Genomic DNA, 19605 nt, shown 5'->3' on the forward strand with positions numbered 1-19605 from the left:
ATGATGTCATCCTTTAAAGCTCATAAAACATTCCATCCTTGCCTTTGAAGATGATGTCATCCTTTAAAGCTCATAAAACATTCCATCCTTGCCTTTGAAGATGATGTAATCATTTAAAACTCTTAAAACATTGTATTCCTGCCTTTGAAGATGCTGTCATCCTTTAAAGCTCATACAACATTCCATCCTAGCCATTGAAGATGCTGTCATCCTTCAAAGCTCATACAACATTCCATCCTAGCCATTGAAGATGCTGTCATCCTTTAAAGCTCATACAACATTCCATCCTAGCCTTTGAAGATGCCTTCATCCTTTTTTTTTCATACTTCTGTCACTCTGAAAATAAGACTGTGGTGGCAGGTGTTCTGTTTTGTGCTGCAGTCTGCTGGGGAGTCAGTGTAAAACACAAGGATGCAAGGCGTCTGAAGAAACTGGTTAAAAAAGCTGGCTCTGTGGTAGGAATCAAATTGAACTCATTGGAGGATGAGGTGGAGAGACGCGCACTAAGCAAGGTGGAGGCCATTCTGAGAAACATGGATCATCCACTTCATATCTCCCTCAGTGAGCAAAGAAACAACGGTGGTGGACGCTCCTATCCCTGAACTGCAGGACAGAAAGATTTAGAAAATCTTTCATACCATCAGCAATTAGACTGTATAATTCTACAGTAAAGAGATGAGAATCCCAGACGATTGAATTCCCCTTTGGGGATAAATAAAGTTCTTGTATTGTATTGTATTGTATTACTCTTGCCTTTGAAGATGTTGTCATCCTTTAAAGCCTATCAAACATTCCATATATGCCTTTGAAGATGATGTCATCATTTAAAACTCTTAAAACATTCTATTCTTGCTTTTGAAGATGATATCATCCTTCAAAGCCCATCAAACATTCTATTTTGGTCTTTGAAGATGATGTCATTCTTAAAAGCCCATAAAACATTCCATCCTTGCCTTTGAAGAGGATGACGACTTTACCATGCTGATAACTGGAGCCTTTAAATGCAGTAATGAACGAGCACGGCTGCAGTGATGATAGAAAGGTGCTGAGGTGTAGATGAGCTGCTGTGAAGTTCAACACGTCGATGCGTGTGATTGTGAGGCGAGAACATGTGATGTAGTCAGACCAGGAGCTGAGTCTTTTATTGCTTTTGCTGTCTAGATGTCTGACATCTTTAACCTGCACATTCATAAAAGTCAATTATTCTTTGAAACAGCGTTTGACAGAGACATTTGGAGCTCTCAGGCTGATGAAGACGGTTTCTGAAGCAGTCTGAGCAGTGCTTGGGTTTAAAACAAAAGGGCTGATGTACAATTCACACAAAGCGATAACAATCCAGTTTAGAGCTGGAAGATCCAGAGCAAAAATCATAGCTCCATAGATTTAGCTGAATGACTTTAGCTTGTATATAGTTAATACCAGGTGGGTGTCATAATGATAACTGTATGGTTTATGTTAGATACCACAGCAACAAAAAATTAACTGGTAGACACCCAAAACTAGACAGTTTTACATTTTCGTAATCAGAAACCATGAGAGAATACAGCATACTACAGAAACTGCACATACTGTAGCTGTTGGCAACTTTTAAAAAATTGTTGAAAAAGAAGAAGTTAGGCTTGCTCCTTGTCAGTTCTGTTGTTCATTATATTATAAACATATTTGTGCAAATAAGACCAAATTTTTAACATCGTTGTTGAACTGGCAGCAGGTCCCACTTTTATTTTAACGTTCTCAACATAATTTGGTAAAGTGTTTGTTTTGGTTTAAAATACGACTGAAGATCTTTAAGATTTTTCTACTTTTGATACCATGTTCATAGAAATAATGGAGATATGATCATTTAGAAATACATGGAAATAAAATGAAGAATTAAAAACCACAAACACTGAAATAAATGATCAAATATTGGGCAGTAAAGATGGTTTAGAAAATGTACAATTTACAAAAATTTACAAGCCTTTATGGGAGATATATAACTTTAAAGCTTCTTTCTGTCGATGCATCCTTCTGTTTATATTTTTCAACCTGCTCAGAGAGCCTGGACCTGGTTTATTATACCTTTTTGATGTTTAGTTTTCCTCCTTTTTTAAAACAATTCCCTACCAAAAACACAAATGGTTTGACAAAAATGATAATTCTCCATTAAGCCTAAACAGACTGAAAAGATTACCTTGTGGTTAATAAATGTACTGTCAGGGGTTCTTACTGTAAATGTCTTTTCACTAAGCATTCTTTTTTTTTTTTTTTAAATTTCCAGGACACGGCAGGCCAGGAGCGTTACCGCACCATCACCACGGCCTACTACCGCGGCGCCATGGGCTTCATCCTCATGTATGACATCACCAACGAGGAGTCTTTCAACGCCGTCCAGGACTGGTGCGAGTTTAGAATCAGAAGCTTTCCTTCATACTGTCACTCTGAAAATAAGACGGTTTAAATGTGCTTTCAGGGCCACGCAGATTAAGACGTATTCGTGGGACAACGCCCAGGTAATCATGGTCGGCAACAAGTGTGACATGGACGAGGAGAGAGTCGTTCCTCCAGAGAAAGGGAAACACCTGGCAGACCAGTTAGGTGAGGCTCTGCCGAACGCTCTGTAGACATGTTTTTTTGTACTTATGTGAAAGTTTTGTCTACAGTGCCTATAAATTCACCCCCTTGAATGTTTTACCTTTTTACTGATTTTATAAATCAATCATAGTCAATATAATTTTCCTTTTTTTGTTTTTACCAAAAAAAGATTTAACCTTTTCCTTTGCAAGCCTTCCTGGGCCAGCTGCTGAGAAGCATCCCCACAGCATGATGCTGCCACCAGGGTGCTCCACAGTGGGGATGGTGTGTTTGTGGTGATGTCAGTGTTTGGCGTCTTGTCTGATGGTCTCAAAGCTCCAAAGCTCAAAGCTTTTATCCTGCTTTTTGCAATTTTTTTGCCCTTTTTTGCCACTTCTCGCCCACTTAAGCTGCCCTTTGCAATTAAATGCCACCTTTTGCCCATTTTTCCCAACCTTTTTTTCTAATTTTCAGCCATTTTAGTCACTTTCCACTAATTTTTGCCACACTTTTGCTATTTTGGACCATTTTTGCCACCTTTAACTCATGTTTTGGTCACTTCCCGCCTATTTTTGCCACTTTTCTCCCAGTGTTTGCCGCTTTTTGACCATTTTTGCCACCTGTTGGAGCTATTCACATTATTTCGTTAGTTTGATAATTTTACATTTATTTATTATTTGTTTGGGGAGAATTTAAGGATTAATTTTGATACAGCTAATGTTAGCGTATAGAGTATTTCATTATTGATTGGGGCTTGTTGCTTTGACATATTTGGTAGTTTGGCACAAGGTGACGTCTATATTATGGGCAGGTTGGATAGGATGGGTGGACACCAGGGAAGGTGAATGGTTTTTTTACCAGGAGGGCATGAGTCAGAGACACCTGGAGAACGCCGGCTGTTTGTGAGAAACCTTTGTAAATAAACGCCTCAGAGTTATATTTCTTGCATGGACACTGAAATTTTTGATCCTGCGTAAGATCTACTAGCCCCAGGCAACAGTGGTCGGTTTGATTTTCAGTTTTGAGTTTGTTTGTTAATTGACAGGACCAGATCGTCGCTGCACCATCTTTAACTTATTTTAATTGCCACTTTTCACCACTAAGATTGAGGCTCTTGCAAAAGCATCTTTCAGCAATTTGGCTTTTTGGTTGAGGAGCACTGCTTTAGGAGCATCATTCAATTCATAAAATAAACAAACGTTTGCTCTTTAGTTGGTGGCTCAGTTATTTGATCAGGATGCCTCCTGGATTCTGTGGAGGAAGTTTACAGAGGGAACTGGATCAAAATTGAAATTTCAGCTGAAAACGCATGGGGATGCTGAGAGCTGAACTGTGGAAGAACTGCTGAAAATAGCCAAAAGCACAAAAATACCTGAAAATAGCATAAAATAGCATAAATGGCATAAAAGTAGCTGAAAATGGCATTCAAAAGCTAGAAAAAGGATAAAAAAAAATAGCCTGAAAATAGCTTAAAAAATTGTTGAAAGAAGCCTAAAAATAGCTGAAAATAGCATAAGGCTAGCTGAAAGTAGCCTTAAAAATAGCTGAAAATAGCTTAAGAACAACTGAAAGTAGCCTTAGCATAGCTGAAAATAGCTTAAAAATAGCTGAAAATAGCCTCAAAATAGCTGAAAATAGCATAGAAATAGCTGAAAATAGCATTAAAGTAGCTGAAAACGGCATTCAAGGGCTGAAAAAGCATAGAAATAGCATTAAAAAAAGCATGAAAATAGCTGATTTGGCCTAAAAGTAGCTGAAAATTGCATTCAATGGCTGAAAAAGCATACAAATAGCATGAAAATAGCATGAAAATAGCTATATTTTAAAAATTATAAAAGTCAGAAATGAGAAAATTCATAGCAGTCGAATGACAAAGAAACAGAATTTTTTAAAGTTGAAATGGTGTCGATAAGACAAAGTATGAAGGAGGAGATAGCCAGCGCGGAAGAATAATAACAAACAAAATGGCCGAAGCAAATATCAATAGTGTGGATGCTCAGCATCCCCACTAATTAATCAGCTCATAGGTAACTACTTTTTTTATAATCAGTGCAGTCGCCCCCTGCTGGGCATCAGAACACCCCATGCAGGCACCTGTATACATGCTATGATGATAGCGGTTTTTACTGACAGATCAGCTGAACTCACGTGAACCAGTTCAACTCCATGTTTCGCCCCCTCTGCTGTGTGCACAGCGTCACTTCGACCTGCTGCTCCAGTTTTAAAGGCTCGTACGCCGTTTGGACTAAAAATGCAGAATACTGGTTTTAGCTCTGCTGCTGGGGGGGGATTTCTTCTTCTGCGCTTAATAAATGTAAACACTGCAGGCTGCATGAGAAACTTTCACCACGTCAACAAACGTGTTGTGTAATGTGAGGAGGCATTGTTCTAGTTTCATTAAAGGATTTATATTAAAAAAAAACAAAAATACAGAGATGTGTTTTTTTGTTTTTTTTTTACCGAGGCAGTGAGGAGGTGTTTTAGTGTGATTTTAACAACATTCAGGTATTTATGAAGGAGGAAGAGGAGTTTAAACACTTTAAGATGTTCAAATTGATTAAACCACACCTAGCTTAGCACAGATAACACAGTGCCGTGCCCTCTTCCTGATCTCCAAACCAACCTGTTCCTATGTGAAACAGCCGTTGCCCTCTAACCCTAATATCTGGTTGTTCCATCCTTGGCAGCAACAACTGAAGCAAGTGTTTGTGATAGCTGGCAGCAAGTCTTTCTCATCACTGTGGAGGAATGTTGTCCCACTCTTCTTTGCAGAATTGTTTAAATTCAGCCACACTGAGGGTTTTCCAGCATGAACCAATCAGATCCAGATCAGATTGGTCCAGACTTTGACTAGACCACTCTAGAACATTTATTTAGTTTTTAGTCCATTCAGAGGTGGACTTGCTGGTGTGTTTAGGATCATTGTCCTGCTCCATAACCTAAGTGGTCTTGATCTTGAAGTCATGAACTGATGGTCAGACATTCTCCTTCAGGATTTTCTGCTAGAGAGCAGAATTCATGGTTCTAGTGGTCCAGGTCCTGGTCCAGACCATCACACTACCACCACCATGTCTGACTGTTGGTCTGATGTACTTTTGATGAAACGCTGTGCTAGTTTAACCGCTTTTCTCCCTCATGTTGTCATAAATATGCTTTAGAAGCACTGACTGATGTAATTTAGTCAATAAACCCTGCTGGTTAGACTGGAATGACAACTGGGGGTTTAAACTGGCCTGTGTGCAAAAGAAGGGATGGAAGATGATGCCATCCTTTGAAGATGATGTAATCCTTAATGGATGATGTCATCCTTTGAAAATGGTGCCATCCTTTGAAGATGATGCCATCCTTTGAAGATGATGCCATCCTTTGAAGATTATGTAATCCTTAATGGACAATGTCATCCTTTGAAAATGGTACCATCCTTTGAAGATGATGCCATCCTTTGAAGATGATGTAATCCTTAATGGACGATGTCATCCTTTGAAAATGGTGCCATCCTTTAAAGATGATGTCATCCTTTGAAGATGATACAATCCTTTAAAGACAATGCCATCCTTTGAAGATGATGCAATCCTTTGAAGATGATGCAGTCCTTTGAAGATGATGCCATCCTTTGAAGATGATGTCATCCAGTTCAATCCCCTTTCCTTCATTTGCATGGCAAACATCTTCAGTTTCATTGCCAAAGTTTTGAACAAATTTATAGTAATGATTACAGAGAAAAAAGTCTGAGTTTCACTTTAAAATTAGCATCGAAAATGTAGAAATTTTACAAGAAATCCTGCTTTAATGTGCAGACTGTGCTGTGCTTTAACATTTCCCCAGCAAATATGGGAGCTTCTATTCACTGTTAAGTTGTTTACTGGTGAAACATGGAAAGAACTTGTCTCTGATGTCCATAGGTGGTTAGAAAGTGCTGCTCTGTTTTGACCTCCTGTTGGCTGCAGTGGGTGTGCAGGCTTTCCTCTTTAGGGATCCATCCTTGTCTAGTTGCAACTTTCTGAAAGGAGGAAAGAACTGTCGAGGAGTGAGGGTTAGGGTTACAGATGATTTTGTCTGATCAGTCCCCAAAATATTTTCCCAAAAAACTTGGGGAACGGATGAGGAGGGATGAGTTGTCAATGTGTCTGTCTCTTTTGTTTACTGTCCTATGTTGACAACTTTTGGCAAAAATGGAAGAAAAGAGGCCTGAAGATCTCTCGCATCACCAACATTCTGTCCACTGCTTTTGATGAAGATGATCTGAAACATCTCCTCTATTTCCCTCCCACAGGCTTCGAATACTACGAGGCTAGCGCCAAGGAGAACATCAATGTGCGGCAGGTGTTTGAGCGCCTGGTGGACATCATCTGCGTGAAGATGTCGGAGCGTGTGGACGTGGAAGCGCCGGCGGCCCCTGGCACCAAGACCACCAGACTGACCGACAAGCCCGCCCAGCTACCTCAGAAGTGCTGCTGATCATCCGCCGCCATTCCTTCTGCTGCTGTTGACTCGTCTGCTCCTAAAAGCTCTCAAGAAAAAGAAAAAAAAAAAAGGATAAATTATCGTAACATTCCTCGACTCTCCTTCTCTGCTTCGGTCCATGTTTGTGAGTGGTCAATAATCACTGCGCCTGCTGAGATTCAACCGTTTTATTCCCTTTCTGTCCCCTAGTATCGAAGATTTACTTGTATATAAATGGAGAGGCAATGATGGCACTTTACGCCAGACAGAATTTAATTTGGCATCATGTAGAGCCACTCAAGGCTGTTTGCTGACTGGTGTTATTTACTACTAAAAGTCCAATCAACACCATGAAGAAGCTCTGTGGAGTTAGACTGAAATAATCTTTGTTTTGTTGAAGTATTAATCTACATGAAAAAGAAGGGAAGTTTCCATTGGCTGATAAAATGTTTTGGTTTGTTTACAGCGTGTCCTAACTGCACATGACATGTGCTGCCATCAGCTAAAATTCTCAGCACTGATTCCATTTGTAGTGTCCTGACAGTCTGTAGGCCGTGCAGCGCAACATTTTTGCCTCGTTTCAAATTTTTTTCCATTTCCTGTGCTGGTGTAGAGGAGGATCAAGGAAAAACAGAGATGACAAGATACCAGGAGTGCTGAAAAGGAAGGTTTTATCCACTCCTAATTTCTCCCACAGAAGCAGGCTAAAACCTTGGTAAGACTTATTGCACAGATGGCTGTACGGACACAAACTGACATGTGACTGGTGCATTTATACTTAGCTCTGGCTTCCTCCTCACCGCAAGCCAATATTCTCCCAAAAGCTAGGGGGCAATGTCTTCAAAAATCCTGGCTGTGGCATGTTTTGACATCTGGTGCATCCATGTCTGTAACAATTTTTACAATGTGCATGGCCAGGTGAAAATTTGCCACACGGGACCCCTGTTGCTAGGACACAACGTTAGCATACCTTAACAAACAAACCTGGTAGAACTGCGCGCTCTGCCCCAGTCATAGCTTACAACAGCCTTCATCTGTGTTGCACACATGAAAATCCGTCAAATTAGCATTTTTGTTTGGCGTGTGCTGCTAAACGGAGCTGTAAACAGGGTCCACGGTTAAGCACAACACTGCCTCTCCTCGAAGTGTAGCACAAAGAGAGACTTAAGACACCACAGCTGCTCATGTTCACAAGTTTACAGCTTGAGTCATCAGCCAAAAACACCAAACTGGCTGCTTTTAAACAGATAGTCAAGAGTCCAAAATCTGCCTATAGTTTAACAACTGCTACCGGCCTTACTTAGTTCTGTTTCTGGCTGAAAGGACGCTTGAGTGCTACGCCACCAATGCACAACTCCTGCAGGGCTGCAGCAGAAATCGTTTGAGGCAGGTCGAGTCTAAGACCTGCCTCAAAACCAGAGTCAGAGACTTCTTTAAACAACACTAAGCTAATCAGAGGTTTATACGGGGTTGATACTCGAGGTGTAATTTTTACTGGAACCTAAAAACAGAACTTGAGTTGCATGATACTTGTCAAATTTAAATGCAACACTTGAGCATCTGGGACCCAGGTCCAGATCCGAGTACTCCTGACTCCATTTGGTCACACCCTGCCCCTGTATGCTTGAAGAGTTGGTTTTGAGCAGGATCCACATGTACTTGGGCATGGTACGTAGGAGATGTGAAAGCAACCGTGCTCGGGTAAGTGGCACTCACCAACTCATCACTAGTAGAACACACCTATCAGCAATCTTTCCTGGATCTTGACTGTCCTTTGTTGGCAACTTTTGTGAAAGTAGATGGAATTGACAAGGGGCGGGTACCCTACTGTTTGGCAAAAATGGAGGGAAAAATCTCCCCAGTTTCATGAACATTCCGTCGTCTGCTTTTGAAGATGATGTCATCCTTTGAAGCCTTTGATAGGCTTGAGACAGATGATGTCATCAAAGCTTCTAAAACATTCCACATTCCCCAGCTGTGCTCGAGCACAGAACGATGTGACTGATGTGAAAGCAGACCAGGAGAGGAGAGGGGAGGGAAGTAATCGTGCTCAGGCACGGAACAAAATAATCATGCCGAACGTGAAAAGGCCCTAACGTCCAACAAGAAACAGCAACAAAGAATGATATCTCAATGAAAAGCACAAAAATCAACTGGACTAATTGTGCCTTTTGCATCTTTAGAAGTGTATAAACCCTCATGAGATAACTTTAAAGAGGATAAAAGTATTGATAGGGCATTTATAAAAGTGTTTTATATTTAAATTAATCTAACAATCTTAATGATAAAATTAGCACAAAAATTCTCTGACTTAAAGTAAAGACTAAAATATGAGGAGTGAGGGTAAAATGACTAAAAAAACTTTTGTTCCAAAGAATAGGACTAGACTTGAAATGTCTGAAGGACACTCTAACAGAACGTTCATCCAAGACGCCGCCTATATCAGAACAGAAGTGCCGTGATTCCAGGGTATAATATTTATTAGCAGTTACATTCATGAAATAACCACACTGCAAACAATTTTTAAGGTCAATTTTGATTATTAGTGGTAGGGCTGTCACCTTTTATAAAAAAACAACTTCGAACGAATTTAGAATATGACAACGTGATGTTTGAATATATTCGAACCCCCCCCCCCCCCGCGATCCAACTCACGTACACAGTAAAATCCAAAATACTTCCACACAGCGCTTCTAAGATGTTTTGGTGTCGTAATTGTCTGTTCGTTGCTTCGCTTGCAAAGGCCTTCCATTGTAAAATAGCATAGCAAATAGCAAATAGAGTCTTGACAGAGGTCAAGAGGGCATAAAACGGACAAGTTTCTCTGAGGGCGCCCTCTGCTGGGTTGAATAGCAAACTACTTTAGACTGCATGATGCACTGATAGAGGGTGTATTTTGACTTCGAATGTCTCATTTCAGTTCGAATATGAACTTTTACCCTCAGGTTCGAATGAATATTCGAATTTCGAATAGTGACAGCCCTAATTAGTGGTGCATAGGACCCATAACTGATATTTGGAATTGATATGCAAAGACACACAAAGAAAATGTGCTGAATATGACAAAAGTAAAGCTGCATGTTGACAATGTGATATGAGAAAATGAGGAAGAGTACAGAGTAACACAGTAGCAGACGAATACAGGAAGTGATGCCGTAAAGTCCCTGTATCAGTGTCACTCAGGCCTCAGTGCTGATTGGCTGGTGGTTACGTGACATTACGCCAGTCGGAATGTGTTGTGGGCAGGACATTTGGTAAGACAGGAAGTAAAAACAAACCCAGAGGGAAAGACAAAACTTTCAGTAGAGGCAAAGCACCTCACCCGTGACACACCAAGTGAAGGTAAAATGAAAAGCAGACGCCGATAATCAGCTTAATGCCAAATCTCTGCAACAATAATCAGCCAGTCTGATAAACAGTCTACCCTACCCTACTAAGCTACAAAATTACCATTACTAAAGCTAACGTAGCTATGTAGAAAACATAGCGGCTTTGTGAGCTTAGCTGTAGCTACATAGCTTATGCAGCTAACAGAGCTATGTAAGCTCTGCTTGCTACGTAAGGGTCGGCTTATGCTCCCTTTACGTACGAAAATGTATATGTCCTTTTCAAACAATGTTACCGTAACTGCTCACAAACTTCCATGCGTCCTTTACATTGGCTTACAATAGGCGGGCCAAAACGGCTTTTGAAGCCCATTCGTGGAGGCTTCTTATTGAAATCGCAGTCTCAGCCGAACGTAACGCCCACCCACTAAGTGCGACTTCCTGTCAGCCTGCTAGCTAGCATTCCGGTTGACAGAAACGGTGCCTCTGCCTGCCGAGCTATCTGTCAATCAAATGGGACGTGCCAATCAGCTTTTATCCTAAATATCAGCCAAACGAACGTGGTACAAAAAAATTCACCCCCCGTACAGTGGGAGCACAATAAGACACTAGCTAATGAGACTCCGTTGTAAATAAGAACTTACATTCAAACTAGGCTACGTTTGAACTTATGCACAGCTGGTGCAACCCATAGGTGGTATCCTGTACATTACCTTAACCCTAAATGGAAGTTTAATTTTATTTCAGAACTTTTTAGACCTCTTAAATGATCCAAACTGCCAGAGTCTGTGCCTGACCGCTGCTGCAGCCCTGCGCCATGGTGGCGAGCCGCCTACACATCAACGCCACACCGAGGACGTTACTCGTGTTTCCTTCCTCCCTTTTAGCAGGTGTAACCCTGTAGCCGTCATGTTGGCAGTGTTTCCTCCACGTGTGACTGAGTTCTCTCGTTGCATATCATGATATTTATGGCGTTGTGAGGGTTTTTGTGTTTGTGTACGGTATCTTTGACAGAAGTGTGATATTTTGATCAGCTGAGATACAGTACGTGTGCGTGTGCGTGAAAGACTTATCTTAAAAGGGAAAGAGAAAAATATTTGTGCATTTATTATTAAATATTAGAAGATAAAAAAATCCTGCCAAATTGTTATATAGCTATAACAGCGCACGTTTTTGTGTGTGACTCCCCACCATGTGTCTTCAGGTTGCTAAAAACGTACAATAATATTGACATTGTCTTCATATGATTATTTTTTATGTGAATTTGTAAATGATAGAGTTAGAAATGATAATAGTGTTGAGTATGAGTTTATTTTTATGCTGTGTATACCATGGACAAATTCAATAGAGAGTTTATGTAAACTTGTCGTCTTAAAGTTCACTCCTGTATGGGGAGAAGCACAAAGTGATTGTACAAAATATTGTGAATGTTTGTATATTATAGATGAAATTTAGTATAATAAAAATAATCTTGAATCAGAAGAAAAGCCTCTTCTTTCCGAATGATTTTTCTGACCATGCATCTAACTCCAGTTCTGTTTTTATGTGTCTAATGGGATTTTACTATGACAGAAAAAAAACGATCCTGTTTGCTCTTTCAGTGGACAAATAAGATATAAGAGCTCTACAGTGCCCTCCAGTGGACAAAATATGAAAAAGTGTGCTCTTTGGCAATTGTTGTCAGGCTTTTGATGCCCATGTCCATATTCTATATACCTGTGTATATCCTGCAGTAGCTGCAGTAGACCTCATAAATTATACATTGCAAATAACATTAATCAGTTTGTTTCCCACACTTACACAGTAGGCTTTAATTGTCAAGCCTAACTGTCAACTTCTATTTTTGTCTGTATATTTCCATTGCCCTTATTTGCCTTTTTTTGCTACTTTTATTCAAAATTGACTGCTTTTAGCCCATTTTTGACAATTCTTTTTGCCACTTTTAGCCAATTTTTGACACTTTTATCCTGCTTTTGTGCAATTAAATGCCACTTTTTGACCATTTTTGCCACCTGCAGCTCACTTTTACCACTTATTTTTGCCCCTTTTAGCCATTTTTGACACTTTTATCCTGCTCTAAGCAATTAAATGGCTCTTTTTGCCCATTTTCCCACCTGTTTTGCTGATTTGTGCCCATTTTAGTCATTTTTCACTTATTTTTCCCACATTTTTGCCACTTTTTGATCATTTTTGCCACTTTTTTGTCACTTGTTACCAATTTTTGACACTTTTATCCTGCTTTTTGAAACGAAATGCCTCCTTTTGACCATTTTCACACCTTTCTGCTGATTTGTGCCATTTTAGTCATTTTTCACTTATTTTTTACCACATTTTTTGCCAGTTTTTGAACATTTTTGACACCTGTAACTCATTTTATTGCCACATCTCACCCATTTTTGTCAATTTCTGGCCTTTTATGCCAATTTTCTCACAGTGTTAGTCACTTTAAGCCCATTTTTGCCACTAATTTTTTCACTTTTTACCAATTTTTGCCACTTTTATCCTGCTTTTTGCAATTTTTTGCCACTTCTTGCCAATTTAAGCTGCCTTTTGCAATTAAGTGCCACTTTTTACCCATTTTCCCCACCATTTTTCTGTTTGTGCCCATAGTCAGGTTTCACTCATTTTTGCCACGCTTTTGCTACTTTTGGACCATTTTTGCCAACTTTAACTCATGTTTTGGTCACTTCCCACCCATTTTTGCCACTTTTCTCCCATTATTTGCTGCTTTTTGACCATTTTCGCCAACTTTAACTTATTTTAAATTCCTCTTTTCACCACTTAGATTGTGGCTCTTTCAGATGTATTTTTCAGCAGTGTGGCCCTTTGGTTGAGCAGGGTTGAGTGACACTGCTGTAGGGGGTGGGATGGGAAGCTTTAGGGGGGCCTGAAACAGCCCTGGGCCGCCAGTTGATGATCACTGCTCTAAGGATTCATTTTCATAAACTCTTTAAATGTTTACACCTTCTAGCTGTACGTGTGCTTGCTTTACAGCTTACAAATATTGGGATTTTTGTTCAAATTTTAAATTATTTTCCTCATGATCTGTTATGATAATTTTGATAAGAAAATGACAAAATATTTCTCCTTATGTGCAATAGATAAAATTCCTCACATTTGAGTGACTCTCCGCAGTATTTACAAGGTGTTTAGCTTATACAATTCCCTTGACCATCAATTTTATTTATTTATTTATTTATCTAAAATATGTATTTATTTATTTCACATTATATTCCTTTTTTAATTTTCTTGTTGTTCCAAACGTAAAAAAAGAGGCACTTGTGTTTTTGGCTGTGTTCCTCAGTCTAACTTGTCTCCTACGTCACAGATTTGACCAATCAGACGCCGCGCGTGTCTGATGGATCGGCCGTTACCCAATCAGAGGCTTTGTTTTGGCTAACTGCTAGCCTTGCTCTGCTAGGCGGTTGTACTGAAACGGAACCTCTAAACTTCCTTCAACACCCTTTAAGCTGAAAGGTGAGCCTGTCCTCCTATTTAAGTTTAACTGCTGAGTCATTTTCAGACATTACCTGTGTCTTAGCTGAGTGGAGGCTTTAGTGAACGTCTGCCGTGTTAGCATCGAGGCTAAGTTAGCCGTTTAACTGTAAGTGTGTCATTCAACAGGATTACCGAAAGCTAATAGAGAGCTAACCAAGCCGGTCTTTAGCTTAATGATCTAAATTGTCTTCTTACTAAGCTAATTAAAGCCTCTTAAAGATTAAAGTTACCGTTTGTGAATTATTTATGTCAGCTATAACTGTTAGCAGCTCTAGTCTTGTTTCCTGTCTCAGTTTTAAACAGATTATTAACGCGACCAGGCGACAGAGCCAAACTCCCTCAACAAAACAGCAGATTCTTACATTATCGTCGTTTTTCTCTAAAACTAAAAGTGTTAAAATTTAGCTGGACGTGGTTTCTTAAACTGTAGAGGACACGTTTGAGTCCGGCAGACATTTAATCCTGTTATCACAGGTGTTAAATTAAATATTTGAGCATCAGATTACCATTAGGTTAAACGGCCTCAGTCTACTATTAGAAATAAATATTTATTATCTATCATTAAAACCACGTTAACTAGACAAACCCGTAAATATATGTCTGTACATCTGGACCTGTTTGTCAGGATACACAAAGAAGCTAACTTCTTTTTAACAAATGAATAAAACTAGCAACAGCTAAGCATTGAAGGAAAACAAAGTCATAAAAGTAAGAAAATTTCAAGTATCTCATAATTTTGATTTAATTTAGTTATTATGACTAGATTAGGGCTGGGCAATTATTTGCAAATTAGATTAAATCGCAATATGACCTGCTGCAATTTTCAAATCGCAGAAGGTGAAATTTTTCTTCAACCTTAAATTTGTGTCAAAATACCAGTTTTGATTTTTTTTTTTTTGCAGGAGAGAAGTTATGCATTACATATCATTCAAACATCATATTGGCATATTTTTAGAATAATGTACAAAAAAATCATATTTTCTTCTTTTTTTTGTTAAATATGAGAATATTATATGGGATTGAGGAGGTCTTCAAAGTAATCCTTCCACCGACCCACAACGTCCCGAGTCGAGGTCAACAGCGTGCCATCTCCACCTTTACGACCGGTGCCAGAGCTTGGTCCGCATTGCCGGAAGTAAGTCGGACTCGTTCCCGGTGCATGTTGGACTCCGCCAGGGCTGGCCTTTGTCACCGGTTCTGTTCATAACTTTTATGGACAGAATTTCAAGGCGCAGCCAGGGTGTTGAGGGCGTCCGGTTTGGTGGCCTCAGGATTAGGTCTCTGTTTTTTGCGGATGATGTGGTCCTGTTGGCTTCATCAGACCGGGACCTCCAGCTCTCTCTGGAACGGTTTGCAACCGAGTGTGAAGCGGCTGGGATGAGAATCAGCACCTCCAAATCTGAGACCATGGTTCTCAGTCGAAAAGGGTGGAATGCCCTCTCCAGGTTGGGAATGAGATCCTGCCCCAAGTGGAGGAGTTCAAGTATCTTGGGGTCTTGTTCACGAGTGAGGGAAGAATGGAGCAGGAGATCGACAGGCGGATCGGTGCGGCGTCAGCAGTGATGCGGTCTCTGCATCGGTCTGTCATGGTGAAGAAAGAGCTTAGTCGAAAGGCGAAGCTCTCGATTTACCGGTCGACCTTCCCACCCTCACCTATGGTCACGAGCGGTGGGTAGTGACCAAAAGAACGAGATTGCGGATACAGGCAGCTGAAATGAGTTTCCTCCGCAGGGTGTCTGGGCTCTCCCTTAGAGATAGGGTGAGAAGCTCGGTCATCCGGGAGAGACTTGGAGTAGAGCCGCTGCTCCTCCGCGTTGAGAGGAGCCAGATGAGGTGGCTTGGGCATCTAGTCCGGATGCCTCCTGGACGCCTCCCTGGTGAGGTGTTCCGGGCAGGTCCCACTGGGAGGAGGCCCCGGGGAAGACCCAGGACACGCTCGAGAGACTATGTCGCTCGGCTGGCCTGGGAACGCCTCGGGATCCCCTGGGAAGAGCTGGATGAAGTGGCCAGAGAGAGGGAAGTCTGGGCTTCCCTGCTTAGGCTGCTGCCACCGTGACCCGATCTCGGATAAGCGGAAGAAGATGGATGGATGGAGAATTATATAATTATTATCATTCAATTTAATACAACAGGTTATATCCAATTGGCAAAATGAATCAAAATCATCACAATTAGCCTAGATTTTTTTTCAAAACTGTTCAGCCCTATTTTTATCTAATATTGTTTTAGTTGTAGTAAAGAATAAATCATTTCTTGTTTTTGTTGGAAAATACATGAGGTGAGGAACTTAAGAAATAATCGCTTATTAAATCACAATTGCAATATTGGGTAAAAAAATCGCAATTAGATTATTTTCCCAAATCGTTCAGCCCTAGACTAATTTCAAATCTTTACATACAATAAAAAATTATAAATGCATAGCAATTATATATTTTATTTGTCTTTTTACTGGTAGATTTGGGCTTCCATAGGTTTATCTAACTCTGTCATTACTGATTAACATGTGTTTTATTCTTCAAACATTTTACCACTTTATTTAGCACAATCATGAGTGGATGTGTAATATTGGACTTACCTAACCGATCCGATATTTATATATTCATTTTAGCCGATACCGATATTTCAATGTTTTACATAACTAAAAATTCCGTTGTTTTAACACAATTTTAGGTTTGAGGATGAAAAAAGAAACAAACTTTTTTTTTTCTTAAAACACACTTTAAAGTTTAAAGAATAAGAATGAATAAAGAAAAAGATCTCAACTTACATACAGTAGGTCTGTTGGTTTAGCCTAAAACTCCACTAATTATTAGTATATATGGATAAATTTTACAGTTGATGTATGCTGAAATATCGTTAAAATTTTTGATATCTGCCGATACCAATATTTGGCCGCTAATATCGTGCATCCCTAACAATTATGGAACGACTGTATTTAGTTCAATTGGGGGTGACTGTGGATCAGTTGGAGGAGTCAGTCGTCTTGAAATCAAATGGTCATGGGTTCAATACCCAGCTGTTTCCTTGGGCGACACTTAACCCTGATGTGCTCCCGCTCTGCATCAGTGGCATGTAAATGTGTTTGAATAGAATTAGCTCATACTGATGGTCAACTCTCCTGGTTAACCTTCACCATAGAAAAGCTCTAACCATAAGGAGAGATATGAAGACAGCAAACAATGGATGGTGATTAATTCTCCAGTCCATAATGTGTCTTATGTGTAGAAATGTCCAGATTGATTGGGAACTGTTCATTATCAGGCAGTTTTCTTGATAGTAACATTTTTCCCAGAGTTGTTTGTAGAAATGGTGCTAATATGGTAAAGTTGTATCCCTGAGTATTAAAACATATCTACAGTTGTACTTTTATTACCGTCATGATGACGGTCCTGAGTAATACACCCATATTTATGATGTTTATGAAGAGACCAGCTCCTCCTGCCGCCTGAATCTACTACAGAAGACTTTGTTTCTCTTTAAATCTTTTCTAAAGCAGATTGAATGTGAGGAGGAAGATGCATCAGGTCATAGCTGTTTTTTGACTAATGACTGCTCTGTGACTCAGGATTGGTTGATCTGTGTTTTTGACTGCTGTGTGTCATCATGTCTAACTTTGTTGAATGTGCTGCTGCTCAGAGAGGTTTTCCTGGTTAAATACATTTAGATAATAAATAATAATACATTCCTTTAGAAAAGGGGTGTCAAACTCAATCTGGATTATGAATTTAGGTCTAACCTGAGAGCATAACAGGGTCAACATTTTACTATTACTTTTCTCGGAGAACCCAGTGTGTTCAGGTGGCTGGTTCCACCTCGTCTTTTCTGGAGGTCTCCAAAGGTGTGCCTCAAGGTTCGGTCTTAGGACCTATTTTATTTTCTATTTATATTAACAATATGTGTGACAATTTGTCAAATGCCTCTTATCACTTTTATGCTGATGACACCATTATTTATTGTTGGTCTTCTTCGCTTGTGGAGGCTTTTGACTTTTTACAGTCTGCTTTTAATGTTGCTCAGTCTCGACTGCAAAAACTTAAATTGGTTTTGAATCCCAACAAAACCAAAATCATGGTATTTTCTAGTTCTAGTGAGTTACCAGAGAACATCCCTTCAGTCTTAACCTCATGAGGTGTACCCATTGAACTAGTCTCAAACTACAAATACTTGGGTTTTCTTATTGATCGTGAGCTCTCGTTCAAGACGCATATTGCAAGTTTGGTCACCAAACTCAGGGTCAAAATTGGTTTCTTTTATAGAAATAAATCCTGCTTTTCCCTCAGGGCTCGTAATTATCTTGTATCTGTGACTTTTTTACCTTTGCTTGATTATGGTGATGTTTTATCTTATGTCTGCCTCAGCTAAGTGTCTGCAGTCTTTGGATCACTGTGCGCTGAGGTTTGTCACAGGATGTAGTTGACTCACATCAACTTTATGCCAAATCTGGCTGGCCTTCGCTGAGTGCTCGCAGGTACACGCACTGGCTGACTCTGATCTACAAGGCTCTTCTTGGCTTGGTTTCGTCTTGTTTGTGTTCTCTTCTGCAAAGAACTAAAAGCCGCTATGCCCTGCGCTCTAGCGATATCATTTAGCTGCTTGTTCCTCGTGTCAGGACTGAACAGGGAAAATGAGCGTTCAGTTTTGCTGCCCCATCAGCATGGTATACTCTCCAGTCTGACTTGAAAATGTCAGAACTTAATTCACTGGAACACTTTCGCTCTATCTTAACTGATAGACAGTGTGAGACTTTGGAACAGTGCTTGTGTTTTTAAATTGTTATTGTGATTTCTGCTGCTGCACTTTCAATTGTGATCTACCTCTAATTGTCTTTATTGTATGTTCTAACATATTGTTTATAATTTGTCTCTTAAATATGTATTATTTATTATGACGTGTGCTGCTGACCTCTTGGCCAGGTCACCCTTGTAAAAGACATCTCGATCTCACCGGGTTTTATCTGGTTAAATAAAGGTTAACTAACTAACTTAACTAACTATGAACAGCCAACCTCATTTTATCAGCAATGAATAATGGCAAAATAACTTATTTCTAATGAAAAAAGGTTTTGAGTTAAAAAAAAAGTCAAAATGTGAAGTTTAAGCCTCAAAATCTGAGATAAAAAAAAATCACACCTTTAAAAGGCAAAAAAAATGTGGCAAAATTTCAAATTAAGTCTAAAATATCATAATATGGGATTAAAAGTCAAAGTTAGGGGTTAGAAATGTCAAAACGTGAGATAATATTAAAAAGAATGAGTTAAAAAAGTCAAAATTTGAGATAAAATTCAAAACTTTTCAATTGTGAGTCTAAAATATCAAAATATGGGATTAAAAGTCGAAGTTAGGAGTTTAAAAGATCAAAATGTGACCTAAAATTTAAAATTATGGACCTTGAAGGTCAAAATGGGAGATGAAAAGTCAAAATCATGGGTGTTATTCAGTAATTGTAATATGCGAAATCGAAAATATGAAAACACAAATTAATTTTTGTTTTACATTTATTATGTAAGGATATTTTTAATCAAAGCTTAAGTTTACATTTTTATACTGGAGGAAATCTGCAGACCTCATTCTAGTGGGCCAGCTATAATCAAAATATGATATGATCACGCGGGCCGAGTTTAACTGTATCACCAGGGCTGGGTTTGGCCCCTGAGCCTTGAGTTTGACACCACTGCTTTAGAATATGGGTCCTTTTCCACTAGCAGCGCCACTGCCTGTAGGTCAAAATACTTTAAAAGGGATGACAGAACTTCTGCTAATGATCTCTGGCCAATCTGGCTCAAGAA

At 39.6% G+C, this 19605-nt stretch overlaps 2 protein-coding genes across 4 annotated transcripts in view; both read left to right on the top strand.

The window, feature by feature from the left end:
* Positions 1–7552, top strand: part of rab3b (RAB3B, member RAS oncogene family) — a 51434-nt gene extending 43882 nt beyond the window's left edge. For both annotated transcript variants that reach the window (XM_041792336.1, XM_041792335.1), the window contains exons 3-5: positions 2261–2379; positions 2453–2577; positions 6827–7552. In XM_041792336.1, coding sequence (XP_041648270.1) covers positions 2261–2379; positions 2453–2577; positions 6827–7011 — 429 coding nt within the window. In that variant the 3' untranslated portion in view covers positions 7012–7552. The remainder of the gene's footprint in view (positions 1–2260; positions 2380–2452; positions 2578–6826) is intronic.
* A 6172-nt stretch (positions 7553–13724) lies between these two features.
* The window catches only part of nrd1b (nardilysin b (N-arginine dibasic convertase)), a 34274-nt gene continuing 28393 nt past the window's right edge, over positions 13725–19605 (top strand). The window contains exon 1 of one of the 2 annotated variants that reach the window (XM_041792368.1): positions 13725–13799. The gene's annotated coding sequence lies outside the window, so the exon portion shown is untranslated. Of the gene's footprint in view, positions 13800–13838; positions 13927–19605 lie in introns of those variants that run through there. The other variant, XM_041792369.1, reaches the window with a different exon arrangement.

The sequence above is a fragment of the Cheilinus undulatus genome, linkage group 7 (genome assembly GCF_018320785.1).
Source record: "Cheilinus undulatus linkage group 7, ASM1832078v1, whole genome shotgun sequence".
Lineage (NCBI taxonomy): Eukaryota > Metazoa > Chordata > Actinopteri > Labriformes > Labridae > Cheilinus > Cheilinus undulatus.